Raw genomic sequence first — 13,333 nt, 5'->3', positions numbered from 1 at the left:
ATGACAAGCAGGTGGATTTCAGAAAAACCTGGAGAGACTTGCATGAACTGTTACAGAGCAGAACTAGGAGAACAACGTGCACAGTAACAGCAACACTGTGCCATGATCAATTCTGACAGACTTGGCTGTTCCTAGCAATACAATGCTCCAAGACAATTCCAAAGAAAACTGCTATTCACATCCAGAGAAAGAACTCATGGAATCTGAATACAGATGGAAGCATACCATTTTCACTTTTTAAGTTTTTTTCATTTTTTTTCTTTTGGTCTGTTTCTTCTTTCACAACATGACTAATACAGAAATATGTTTTACATGATTGCACATATATAACCTATATCAAATTGCTTACCATCTTGGGTAGGGGGGGAGAATAGGGAAGGGAGGGAGAAAATTTGGAAGGCAAAATTTCCAAATGAATGCTAAAATTGGTATTTGCATGTAATTAGAAAAAACAAAGTACTATTTTAAAAAAGAATGCTCTTGGGGTGGTACAAGAGCTTGAAGGAAGAGTTCAAAAGGATAAGGGAGAGAGGACTGAAGAAAGAAGAAAAGTGTTTCCTAAGAGAATGATTCTGGGGATATAAATTGTGGAAAGGGATTAAAACTGCAGAAGTAAAGGGGTTTTCAGGTAGGGAACTCTTCTCAGTCTAAATATCCTTTTCCTCTAACAGAATCTGTCTTCTCTGGATCTCACTGAAAATAGCTTTCTCTCTAGATTCTTCTGCTGATGTCAACAGCTGTAGAAACACCATCCACTTAAATCTTCAGAATTCAGAACCACTCTTAACTCTCCCTTCTTATCAGGTCACATTTAAATAAGCCCAGAGATTCTTCAAAACATGGACATTCCTTACCTATTCACCATTCCCCAGTAATACTCTAGTTCAGGCCTCATTACCTCTAGCCTGCATTATTCCAACAGCCTCCTAAGGGAGTAATGGAGTAGCTAGGTGGTTCACTGGAAGACAAAGATGAAGATGAAGATGAAGATGATGACAAGGACAATAACAACAAACAATAGCTAGCATTTACATAGATAATTACAACTACTAAGTAAGCAGGTTCTATGCTAAGTATTTTACAAGCATTATCTCAGGTGATCCTCAACAACCCTGAAAGGTAGGTGCCATTATTATGTCTACTTCAGAGTAGAGGAAACTTGAGGTAAAGTGACTTGCAGGACACACAGCTAGTAAGGCCAGCTTTGAACTCGGATCTTCCTGACTCCAGGCCCAGTACTCATTCCACCGCACCAGTCAATAAACGTTTATTAAGCACCTACTATGGGGGTGTGGGGAGACTCGGGGAGGACAGGAAGGAGATACCCCAAGCAGGGTTGTGATGGACAGAAGTCAAGTAGTGAAGCCAGGGAGAAAACGAAGAGATGGCTGGCCTGGGTGTCCTCCTTAAATAGAGGTTCTAGAAGGAGTCTTCTACCTTCCAGGAGCAGAGGATACACAGATAAGATAATGAGTTCCGGCGCTGAAGTGATCTTCTAGGATGAAGATCATGATAGAGCACATGACAGAAGTATATCCCGGTGAGAAATGAAAATATAACGCTGAACTTGGATTCAGGAATATGAGAGTTCAAATCTTGCCTCAGCCACTTACTAATTCTGTAACCCTGGGCAAGCACTTAATTAACCTCTGGGTCACAGTTTTCTCATCCGTAAAATGAGAATGTTGGTCTCAATGGCCTTTTAGGTCCCTTCCAAGTCTAAATCTATGACCTAGGATCCCTCCCACCATCCATCTCTTCTCCAAACCAAGCTGCCAAAATCACCTTCCTAATGCACAGCTTTCTGGTAATGTCATCTTCCTCCTACTTGAAACCATTAATGGCTCGCTATTTCCTGCAGGAAAAACTCTTACTTCCTCTCCCAGGTAATCTATATCTTCTACAATCTGGCTCCAATCTTGTCTCCCACTACTCCCCTATAACTCCCATCTCAAGCCAAACTGGTCTTGTTTTCTCCAAGTCTGCAATTCTAGCCCATCTGCCTATCTAAATTCTCCCTTCACCCCCTCCACCACCCAATATTTCCCAGCCCCTTTATTGGCCTTTTTCCCTACCTCTCCTTCCAGTAGTATTAGCACTTCTAATCTGTATTCTTCACTTGGCCCATAGCACTAAATTACCTGTATTATCCACCTCTTCTTTATGGTATTCATTGTTACCCTACTAAGGAGGCTCTTAGACCTCATTGTGGGTTCCCTTCCCTCTCCCGACACTCCCCTCCCAGTGCCTAACATAGTACCTGATTTCATAATAGATGCTCAGTAAATATTTGGTGGTGGGGGATGATGATGGAGATGATGATGCAAGTGAAGGAAATTAGACCAAGAGAGATCAAAGAACAGTCTGCTGCTGCTAGGGGCCAACTAAATCTCTCTGGTCTTATGTCCTTTTCTCTGTAAGCAGTTTCAATCTAAGCCAAAGCTACCCCAGTGGATCAGGTACCATAATTCCTTGTGAGCAACCTGCAGCCAGAAATCAGGGAGGTGAGCCACCTTACGTTGCCAGGGCTGTTTGCCATAGCAACCTTGGGGAGCCAGCTCCGGGACCAGATTGCTGGCAGTCTCCACAGGGTAGTGTTTCTAAAGCTCACTCACTCTCTCTGTGCTAAATTATTGTATTCTGCCAAGAAGTCACAAGAAATAAACACAATAGCTGGGTTGCCATGGAACATAGATCTAAACGGAGCTGAACACCCAAACGCTGATGCCCTAGGTAGAAGGATGGGACAGTGGAACAAGCAGCCACCTGGGGAGTCAGGAGACTTGTGTTCCAGTTCTACCTAGCTCTGCTACTTACTAGTTACTATGACCCTGAACAAGTCATTTCCCTTCTCCTGACCTCAACTTCTCTACCTGTAAAGTGAGGGATTGGAAGTAGGTAATCTCTAAAATTCCTTTCTAGCCCTAGCATGTTATTTTCCATTTTCTAAATTCCCTTCCCACTGACATTAGGCTCTAAAGCCTCTAAGTTAGGACCTTCTATGCTCTTGAGGCCCTTTCTAGCCTTAATGTTCTTTGTACTACATTTCTAGCCCCAGTCACAAGAAGTTTCTTGATGATGGTGCTCCTTCCTTGACCAGAGCTCCTACACTCTGACCTCCTTCTGTGTGCTTTTCTGACTCTCTCTATCCCTTTATCTTCCTCCCCCTCTAGAGAATAATAAGAATAAAAAGAGAAGAAGGAACCGCCATCCTTTCGTTTGTAGCTGGTACTGAAAGAATTCCAGAAAGTCCTTCATGGATAAAAAAAACTAGTATTTCAGCTGATTAAGCCCAGGTACAATAGGAGAGAAAAAACAAAAAGCTCATCAACCCTCAAAGCTCAGCCAATCAAACTGGGCTGGTAACTGTTTGCTATATACAACATTTCATCTCATGTCTAGAATGTTATACCTCTCCACCTCCACCTCTACCTCCACCTCTACTTCATAGTAGGTCTTAAAAGTAGAGCTCAGGTGGCAGCTTTTAAATGAGGCCCCCTCTGACTAGGCTACCTCCCCCCCCCATTATGAGAGCTTCTTCCCTCCTGAAATTACCTTTTATATATTTGTGCATATGTTGTATCTCCCCACCCCACCCCACCCCCACCATCAAATATACATTTGTAGAGAGCAGAGACTTTCATTTTTCTCTAAATCCTAGAGAAGGCAGTAACACATACATGATTGTTACATTGAACTAGCAAGACAGGGAGGGAGAAAAAAGCTAAGGCAATGCCAAATCATACTTTTGTCCATGAAAACCTAGTTATGGGCCTGCAGAGTAGGGATTGATTTATAAGATTCAGGAAACTGGAAGGGATCTTCTGAGTCCAGTCCCCATTCCCCATTTTATAGACAGGAAAACTAAGGCCCAGTGGTCACCATGTCACTATTGGTCTACCTGGGTTCTCAAGACTATGAACTAGAAAGAGTGCCAAGTTGCCTATCACCTAGTAGCCAACTCCACTTCAACTACATAATAAAACAAACCACCAAAGCTTTTTGAGTGCCTACTGTGAAGCCAGCCCTGTGCCTTGTAATGAAATAGACAACCTAGTAGTATAGGTTCATAGGATTTAGAGCTGAAAGAAAACTTAGATCATCTATTGATCACCCCACCCCTTATTGTTTACACAGACAGAAATTGAGGCCTAGAAAAGCTAACTCCCCCAAGTAGCAAAGCAGCAGAACTGCTATAGGTCTTTTCAAATATAGTGCTATTTTCATGTTACTAGACAACCACAAGTGAAATAGGGCTGGAGTAATCAAGGTGAGCTTCCCAGAGGAGGTGGGATTTCAGCTGGGCACTGACAAATGCATAAGCCTCATGTTAAATTGTCTAAGATGCCCTTTGAAAAAACAAATTCTACTTAATAAATTCATGAGTTTTACAGATAATCCTCTTTTTTATTCTCTGTATAACAAAATGTTCATATTCATGAATGAATGTTAATTTTATGATAAAAAAATTTTAAATAAAAAAAAAGAATGGTTAGGCTTTGGAAAAGAGCAGGCAAGTGAAACAGTCTAAGCAAATGAAAATAAGCTGAAATTTTTTCAGAGACGATGAATTCATAACAGATACCAACCCTTTCCAGGGAAATTTTAAAACTCTTTGACAGCCCAATGTCTGTGTGCTTCAAGCTGAGTCTCTGAAGCACTTAGGAGTCTCCCTAACAAGAGACACAGCCTGCAGTAACCCAGGCTTAGCCACAAGAAAAGCCTTTTAAACCCAGAGACTGAATTACCTTCTCATCCACATCCCCCAGGGAAGGTGTGAGCCAGACAGATGGAAGATGGAGGGAAGGGATGGAGGTGAAGAGGAATGACCAATGAAAGGAAACTTGGATGGCTCTGAGATGCAAAATGATGTCTTGCTCCTGTGTCTGAGGGATAGCTTGGTATAGGGAAACAAATCCTAGAGTCACAAGACCTGGATTTCAGTCCAGACTCAGCTACTAACTCTCCTTATGACCTTTGGTAAGTCATTTCTTGCTTTCTTTTTTTTTCCATCCATTAATTGATAAATGGCATCCATTCAAGTACTCTTAATGATAACTGAGTTAAAGATGCTGATTAACTAAACATAAGAAATTGCAGTTAGAAGGATCATTGATCTGGTTTTTATCTACAAACAATAGCAATAATGTCCTTCCTCTTCTGGGGAAAGTAAAAGAGAGAGAGAGAGAGAGAGAGAGAGAGAGAGAGAGAGAGAGAGAGAGAGAGAGAGAGAGAGAGAGAGAGAGAATGTTAGTTCTCCCTTTGCCAGGGACACTTGGGTAGCACTATCTACAGAGTACACAGTCACTGACCTTATCACTGCTTAAAACCATATAGAACAGAAAACCCTTTTTTAACAGAAGGAATGTCATCAGTCATGAGACTCTGTCAATGAAAATCCTGGATGGCAAGAAAGGAAGAAAAAGAATTAATTTAACTGTGTAGATTATGCTTGAAGCAAGAGACTGAGCAAGAAATGAAATATAGGAGAAAAATGCATGAAAATGGGAGTTGAGGCCTGAGTACAAGTGCCTTCTCTGCCATCAACTCATTAGATGATCTTGGGCAAAATACTTCATCTCTCTGGGCCTCAGGATTCCCCATTCATAAAATGAAGGGATTGGACCAGATGGTGACTTTAGGTCCCTTCCAGCAATCACACTATTTTTGAAGTTCTAAGGTCCCTTCCAACTCTGACATTCTATGTTTCAAAGTCCTTTCCATCTCTAACATTCTGTGTTCCACCTTCTGCTGTCCCTAACTGCAGTACATCTCCATGTTTTAAGTTATAAAGTCTATTTTGTTTCTGACATTCTATGTTCTCAGGTCTCTGAGAACGTAGCTCAGTCTATGAACCAACCATTTTTCATTTTACACCAAGGCTGTGATATTTACGATATAATTTCCCTCATTATACCAGTAGAGCTCACTACACACCCACTGTCTTACCAAGGTGTCTTACCAAGGGGAGGGAGAAAGATGACTAAATGCAGGGTTAACTTTCACTAATCCTTTTCAGCCATTTTTTTATCTTTGTACATTCCCCACCAAGGGTTAGGAATCTTTTGCGGCATTGATAAAACAGATAAGGAATAACTAAGTCAATAATAAAATTACAAAGCCCATCAAGATTTCTATAAAGACTGTCTCCCTCACCTTTTGGCACTGGCTGGAGAGTGAAAAGAACCAGTGCCATTCCTTGTTCTTCCACTAACCTCGACAGTTAATCTTGTGCAAATTACTGCCCCTTTCAAATCAAGTCAATTCCACAAACATTTATTAAAAGCCTACTATGTGCACCTGTGCCAGGCAGTGTCCTCCCCTGTAACAGAAGGTTGGACTATATGGTATGTAAGGCGCTTTTGAGCTGTTATTCCGGGTTCTGCATGTAATGTCCTGCGACTTTTACCTCCTTAATTGGCGAACTGGGTCTGGAAACTGTGCTAATAATGCTTCATGGAAAGCTCCGTGACTCCCCAGTAAGCCAGGGGACACAGTAATCTCTTACAGTGTAGTCCAGGGCGGTCCTTGGAACCCGCCTCCAGACTACAGCTACAACAGCAAAGCATGTGACAGCGGCGGCGGCGGCGGAGGCAGACCAGAGCCTTCGCTGCAGTTTCGTCAGAGGTAAAGGTAGCACAACAGCAGCAGCTTGCACAGGCTGCGCAGCCCTCACGAGCGCGCGCACACGCAGTGACATACATACATACCCACAGAGACAGGCCGGCAGGCGAGCACATAGGCGCACGTCATACACCTGCACACATACCCAGCCACAAACACGCACCACCACGGAACGCCGTTTCTCAAACGAAAGCACAGGTCACATGCCGCTGGACCTCCTTGCATCAGACATTAACCCTTCTAGGATAAGAGGGTTGCGGAAGGGAGAAGAAATGCCTGCGCATGCAGGCCAGCCACAGCCCGCAGAGCGGACTGCAGAGCCCAGCGAGCTGAGCAGATCCGAACTAGCCAAGCAGAGCATCCCTCCCGGGTCTGCAGCCGCCCCAGAGGCTTCATTTACAGCCTTTTTGAGGTCTGCACTACAGTGACTTCAGCAGTAGCTTATTCCTATGCTAAGGCTCTTCTCCCCCGCTGTGGTCTACAGCATTTCAGGGAGAGGCCCCAAGGCAGCACGCTGTCAGCAAAGCCGTTACATGCCGGAAGGCTAGAATTGATAATTTCGGGAAGCCTTTAGGGTATCTTTTTTTTAAAAAAAAATCTTTACATATCACATTACATATAAAAAACCAGCCAGCGTTTCTCCAGTACTTCCTTTCCACACACCCACCGGACTTCAGCCTCGTAAGAACAGCTCCCAAAAGACTGTCAGTTCCTAATAAAGTTTACCTTTCCCCTTCCTTCCCCTCCTCTCCACCACCCAGTCCAGAGTGTAATGCAAAAGCGTACTTTACACAGTAGGGAGAACAGTGACTCAACGCCGGCGGCGGCGAGAGTCGCCAGGCTCAGCGCAGCCGCCCTGCAGGCCGCTGGAGGGGAGATTCAACTGACAGACCACTGCAGAACTGCCTTATTTAATAATGCTGGAGGCCTGTTCTAAATTGGCTGCTGCGGCCCAAGGAGTTAAAGCCAGCGAACTGGACCAGATTCGATGGCATCCGCAATCAAAGATCCCTATCATCTGCTAACAGAAGAAAAGCTCCCTAAATCTACCTCTAAACTTCCCGTTGGCAGCCACGGCAGGAGGTGGATAGCAAAAGGGCCCGGGGGGACTCAGAGGCTGCGGATGGATGCCCTGCTCCCGGCACCTTCTTTCGTGTCACGCGGGGGCTGCAGCAAATCCAGGCACGTTTTTAATAGCTAACTCCCTTAGTAGGCTCACCCCGAGACTTTGGGGGACGCTGCCCCAGGCGACAGGTCCCCGGCTGTCACGCAGCACGTGAGCCGCACGCCGCAGCAGCCGCGGCGCCCCCTCCCCCATCACCACTCGTGTCCACTGCGTCTCCTAAGCCAGGCACACTAACCCTATAGGTTAGTGAGGCGCCTTGCGCAGCCAGACCCGGACACGGGTTTAAAAGGAAATCCCAGAGCTGCGCGACTTCCCTCATTCGCACACCCACGTGTCCCGCAGAAAGCTGAGCGGAATGGGCGCCAAAGCCTGGAGCAGAGAGCTGGTAACTTTAAGGGAACTCTGAGCTGCAGGAAGGTGCTGGAGGGGCCCGCAAGGTGAAACGCCCATCCCTAGTACCCTAAGGGGAGCGGGCGCTGCGCTGCCACTTCAGAGCCGGTCAGGCTTCTGCTAAAGCCGGGCAGGGGACAGGAAAGCGCGTCAAAGTGGAGCTGGAAGTGGTCCTCTGGCTGCCTCCTTGCTGCCTGCCAGGGTCTCCCCAGGAGGTTCCGAGCTCTCTGCCTCCTCCCCAGACATGCAGCTCAACCGTGGGACTGCAAAGGGGCGCAAGGCGCGCCGCCCCCCCACCCACCCACCCTCCACTCCGGGTCCCTGGCACTGGGTTCCAGGGAACGCAGTGCACAAGATTTCTGACGCCCGGCTTTCCGGCAGTGACTGCAGCAGATGCAACCTCCCTGCTCCCCTCCGTCAGCCCTTTTTCCAGGGGCTTGGAACGCTTGGCTGGGGGGGGAATGGGGACGCCCGGGGCTGGGGGTCCTCAGTAGCCACGGGTGACAGCTCTCCCCCGGGCGCACGCCGGCGCGCCGGTGTCTCAGGCTGCTCTCAGGCACTGCCGCAGACACAGCGCCCCCTCCTCCCTTTCTCCCTCCCTTCCTCCCCAGCCCCAGGGAGCTGCGGCGCCGGCCTCCCAGTCCCTGGGGCCCCAGCCCCCAGAGGTCCCCCGGCCTTACCTGACTGTCAGAGAGATAGTTGAAGAAGAAGGAGGAGAGCTCTTCATCCAGCAGCGCGCCGCAGTCCGTCCCCGCCATCTTCCAGCAAGCAGCCCCAGCCGCGGCAGCGTGGGGGAGTCGGCGCCGAGCAAGCCGGCCGGGGGCGGGGAGGGGAGGCAGGGGAGGGGCGGGGAGGGACGAAGGGGGCGGAGCTCCGGACCCGCGGGCTGCAGCAGCAGCGGCAGCAGCGGCAGCTCGTCTAGCTAAGGCGGAGCCCTGGGGTCGGGGACCCGGCTCCAGGCCCAGGGGTCCCCTAGCTCCCAGCACGCGCCTCTCGGGCCGCCTTGAGAACTCCTATGCAAGCGGTTGACAGCTTCCTCCTCCACAGCTGAAAACAGGCTCCCCTCTTCTCCCTGTCCAGCAATGCAGTCAGGTCCCCCGCTGCCCGGGGCTCTAGATGACAGTCTCCCAGGCAGCCGCCTACGGTGCGATCCAAGAGAAATGTTATCTTTTCTTTCATTCATTCATTCCACAGATATGCATTATGAACATCTCGTGTGTGCCCAGCGCTGTGCTAGGCACTGAGAGGGATGGAGAGGCGAATAGGGTAGAATCCCAGCCCTCAAAGCTAGTTAGAGAAGATAAAACATGAATCACTACAATATAAGGCAATACGTGATAAGCCTTGGAGACTTACACACAAAAGTGTTATAGGAATTGAGAGGAGAAGGGAGATTTCATCCACCTGGAGTTAGGAAGGCAGCACATACCTCCAGGTCCCACGACTTGGTGCGGTAAAATGACCCATCAATGACGACTCAGGAGACCTGGATTCCAGTTCTGGTTCTGCTACTAAATCACTGTGTGACTTTGGGCAAGTCATATGCTGAATCTGAGCTTCTATTTCCTCCTCTGAAGAATGAGACTTAACTACGTTATTAAGGCCTCTTCCTTTGACACTACATAAGATCCCTTCTAGCTCTGGTATTGGAAACATTAAATTCACGTCAACAAGCATTTATTAAACACTACTATATGCAAGGCATTTTACTAGGCCCTGGGAATGCAGAGAAAAAACAAAAAAGAAGCAGTCCCTAACCTCAAGGAGGGCATTTTCTGATAAAGGGACAGGACATGTAAAATATGAAGTTTGTTTTTGCAGGAGGAAATCACTAAACTGCAGGGAAGGGAAGGGGCAGGAATCAGAAAAGGCCTTATGTGGGGCCAGCACATCAAGTGAGGCATGTAGGGAGCCAAAGGAGAGAGGCATGGAAGACAGACTGTGGAAAGGTTCACAGAAGGAGATGGAATGTCATGTATGGAGAACAGCAAGTAAGCCAGTTTATCTAGAAGGTAGAGGGCCTGTGGAGTAACATGAAATAGGTCTGGAAAGATAGGCTGTAACTAGATGGGAAAGCATTAAAAATCTTAACAAAGGATTCTGTGTTTTATCCTTCAGCCAGTTAGGAGGCACTAAAGCTTTCTGAGCAGGGCAGTGATGTGATCAGAAATGATGTTGAGGAATATCGGTTTGGAAGCTGTATAATTAATGGATTGGAAAGGGGAGAAGCTGAGTGTACAAAATAGGAGGCCTCGGCAACAGTGCAGGTGAAAGATGATGAGGGTCTGAATCAGGATGGCCAATATAGGGTAGGTAGAATTAATCGGAATTCACAACTGATTGCATATAGGGGAGGGAAGTGAGAGAGAGTAAAGCGTAGAGGATAACTGTGAGATTGAAAACTTGGGTGATCCAAAGGATGGGTTTCCTTTACAGAAAAGGGGGAAGTTAGGAGAAAGGGTAAGTTGAGGGTGGGAGGGAATGAGTTCTAGAGAACTAGTTTAATTACTCAACATTTTAAAGTCATTTTTATTCAATATATTATTATTTATTTATTATAATTTATAAATATTTAATATTTAAGTCATTTTTAAGTGTCTACAATGTACCAGGCACTGAGGATACAAAGACAAAATTGTCCTTGCCCTCAAGGAGCTTACATTTTCTTTGAGGGAATATAACATTCACAGATAAGTAAATATATCATCTATATGTTGCACATATATGATGCCATATATAATATATTTGATATATATTTAATACACTATGTGTAATTAACACACAATTAATATGTTTATAAATATATAAACATAAGGTGTTTTCCCAGGGTTGGAGGTGGTGGAGGGTACTCAGAACTAGAGGTATCAGGAAATATCTTTTGAAAGACCACTGAGCATCGAAGGATACTAGGGGTTCCAAGAGGCAGAACTGAGGAGGGAAAGCATTCTAAGTAGGGGAGGTGAAGATTACCTGGAGATGGGGGATAAAATGCCAGTAGAGGTTGAGTGACATCTGCTAGGCCAATCTGGTTGGAAGTAATATGTATTTCAGGGAACTGTATGATCAACCTGGAAAGGTAGGTTGGATCCAGATTGTAAAGGGTGCCAAGCAAAGAGGTTGCTATTTTATCTTCGAGGCAGTAGGAAGCCAGGGAAGCTTCTTGACCAGGGGCGTGTTATAGTCAGATCAACGTTTTAGAAATATCAATTCTGCAACTATGTTGAGGATGGCTTGCAGAGCAGAGAAATAGGAATATTAATTAGATGGCAATGGCAGTAATCCAGGTGAGGGGCAATCAGGGCCTAGATTAGAATGATTGTGGTGTAAGTAGCGAGAAGGGAAGAGATGAAAGAGACGAGAAGGGAAGAGATGAAAGAGACGTTGTGGAGGAAACAACCTCTAAGGTTCATCCTGGTTCTAGTCTACAGTGACAGAGATGGCATTGATCTTGGCCCCGAAGAATGGATAGGATTCTTATAGGGTGGGAGAGAAGAAGAAAAACATTCCAGGGAGAAAGAATAGTATAGAATAAAGAGGCAGACAGAGTTCAGAAAAAGACAGGTTTCATTTTTGTAGGGAAGGCTTACCTACCTTGATGGAGCTCCTCATTGGGAAGTTGCCCCCTCCCCATTCAAAAATGAGAAAACAGGGAAATTCTCCAAGTGGGGTCCCATCTGTGTCTTGAACTCAGGGGACCTGAGCTGGATTTCCCTGTCTTGGTCTCAGGATCCTTAGGCTGCAGTTTCCCAGAACTAAAGATAGTGATTTCATTCTTTGGCCCCAAGCCATAACTGAGCTTTTAAGGAACAGATCATTTGGATGTGGGATGGAGTAAACTCCACAAAGGAAAAGATCAGACCAATCTCTTGGATCTCCCTTCTACCCCTGGGCCAAGCAGGGGCAGATCTTGCCTCATTTCTAGTCTAATTAGCTGTGCCTTGTCATTTAAATACCTCAGTCTGTGACAACATCAGTAACCGCACTACCCTAGAAAGGGTAAAGTCTGAGACTTTCTTCAGGAATGAGAGCAAGAACCCAACTTTTAAGGGTCGTAAGCCCTGATGCTCCCCCCACCACCTCCATCACCACACAGTGGAAAGAGCAATGAAATCAAAATCAGAACTCCTGGGTTCAACTCCGCTGCTTTTACTTATTATCTGGGTGGTAGTGGGCAAAACTCAATCCCTCTGCACCCTCAGTTTCTTCATCTGTTAAATATGAATAACAATGCAGTAACTAACTAGCTCACAGAAAGGTGTTTTTAAAGCTACGAAGTGCTAGATGCATTAAACATGAGCTATTAATATTTTCTATTATTTAGCTTTTATGATAGAAGACAAAGAGTCTGGGCATCAGCACATCTGGGTCCTGACTCCAGCTCTGACACTTGCTAGCTGTGTGACCTTGAACTAGTCACTTACCCTTTTTGTGACCCACTTTGATTGTCTATAAAGAGGCCAAATACCTAAAATTCCTTCCAGACCCTTTCAACTTTGGCATTTGATGACTCCCTGAGTTCCTGGTGATCTGTTTACCATGGAATCCTGGGATTAGAGATTTAAAGCTAGAATGGGGGTTAGTGGTCAAAGTCACATAAGAAGGAAGTGGCAGCTCTGTTTTGTTTTTTTTTTTTCTTGGAGAAATAGGCATAGTCTATTGAAGACGGACTCTCTTACGGGCTAGGCCTATGATTTCACTTGGTATAGGAAACTACCAGATGAAGAAGCTTCCTCTATCAATGCACCTTCTCATCTCAGGGAATTACCTAGAGTGTTACGATGGTGAGTGACTTGGCCAGGGTCACAGCCAGTAGGAGTCCCAGGTAGGACCTGAACTCAGAGCTTGCTGGTTCCGAGGTTGGGTTACTATCCACTGTGGTAAACTGCATCTTCATGCAAGAACAAAGACCGTAAAACCAATCACTCACTTCCATGGACTAATTAGTGGAAAGCTTGGCTATGAGATCTTTTTGAAAGAAGTGCCCTTTTATTACTCCCAAGTTCAAACAGTAACTAGAACTAAAACACAATGGCTTATCTCAGGGCAACAGGGGATTTACTCTAATAACAATATAACTATCGTTTGTAATCAGTAGCTTTAAACATTCACCCCTTCCCAATCTTGTTTATAGACAGTACAAAGGTAAATGAGTCCAACTCCTGTCAAATACTTACAAATTTCAACATAGTAGAG

The 13,333-nt window shown here is 45.8% G+C and overlaps 1 protein-coding gene across 2 annotated transcripts in view; it reads right to left on the bottom strand.

Moving 5' to 3' along the window:
• PPARGC1B (PPARG coactivator 1 beta) overlaps positions 1 to 8,924 on the bottom strand; it is a 169,525-nt gene extending 160,601 nt beyond the window's left edge. For both annotated transcript variants that reach the window (XM_020964213.1, XM_020964214.1), the window contains exon 1: positions 8,821 to 8,924. In XM_020964213.1, coding sequence (XP_020819872.1) covers positions 8,821 to 8,898 — 78 coding nt within the window. In that variant the 5' untranslated portion in view covers positions 8,899 to 8,924. The remainder of the gene's footprint in view (positions 1 to 8,820) is intronic.
• Between the last annotated feature and the right edge of the window lie 4,409 nt (positions 8,925 to 13,333).

Source organism: Phascolarctos cinereus, unplaced genomic scaffold (genome assembly GCF_003287225.1).
Source record: "Phascolarctos cinereus isolate Bilbo 61053 unplaced genomic scaffold, phaCin_HiC Scaffold_2;HRSCAF=192, whole genome shotgun sequence".
Lineage (NCBI taxonomy): Eukaryota > Metazoa > Chordata > Mammalia > Diprotodontia > Phascolarctidae > Phascolarctos > Phascolarctos cinereus.
The sequence above is the reverse complement of the archived record's forward strand: the minus strand, read 5'-3'. Positions and strand labels throughout refer to the sequence as shown.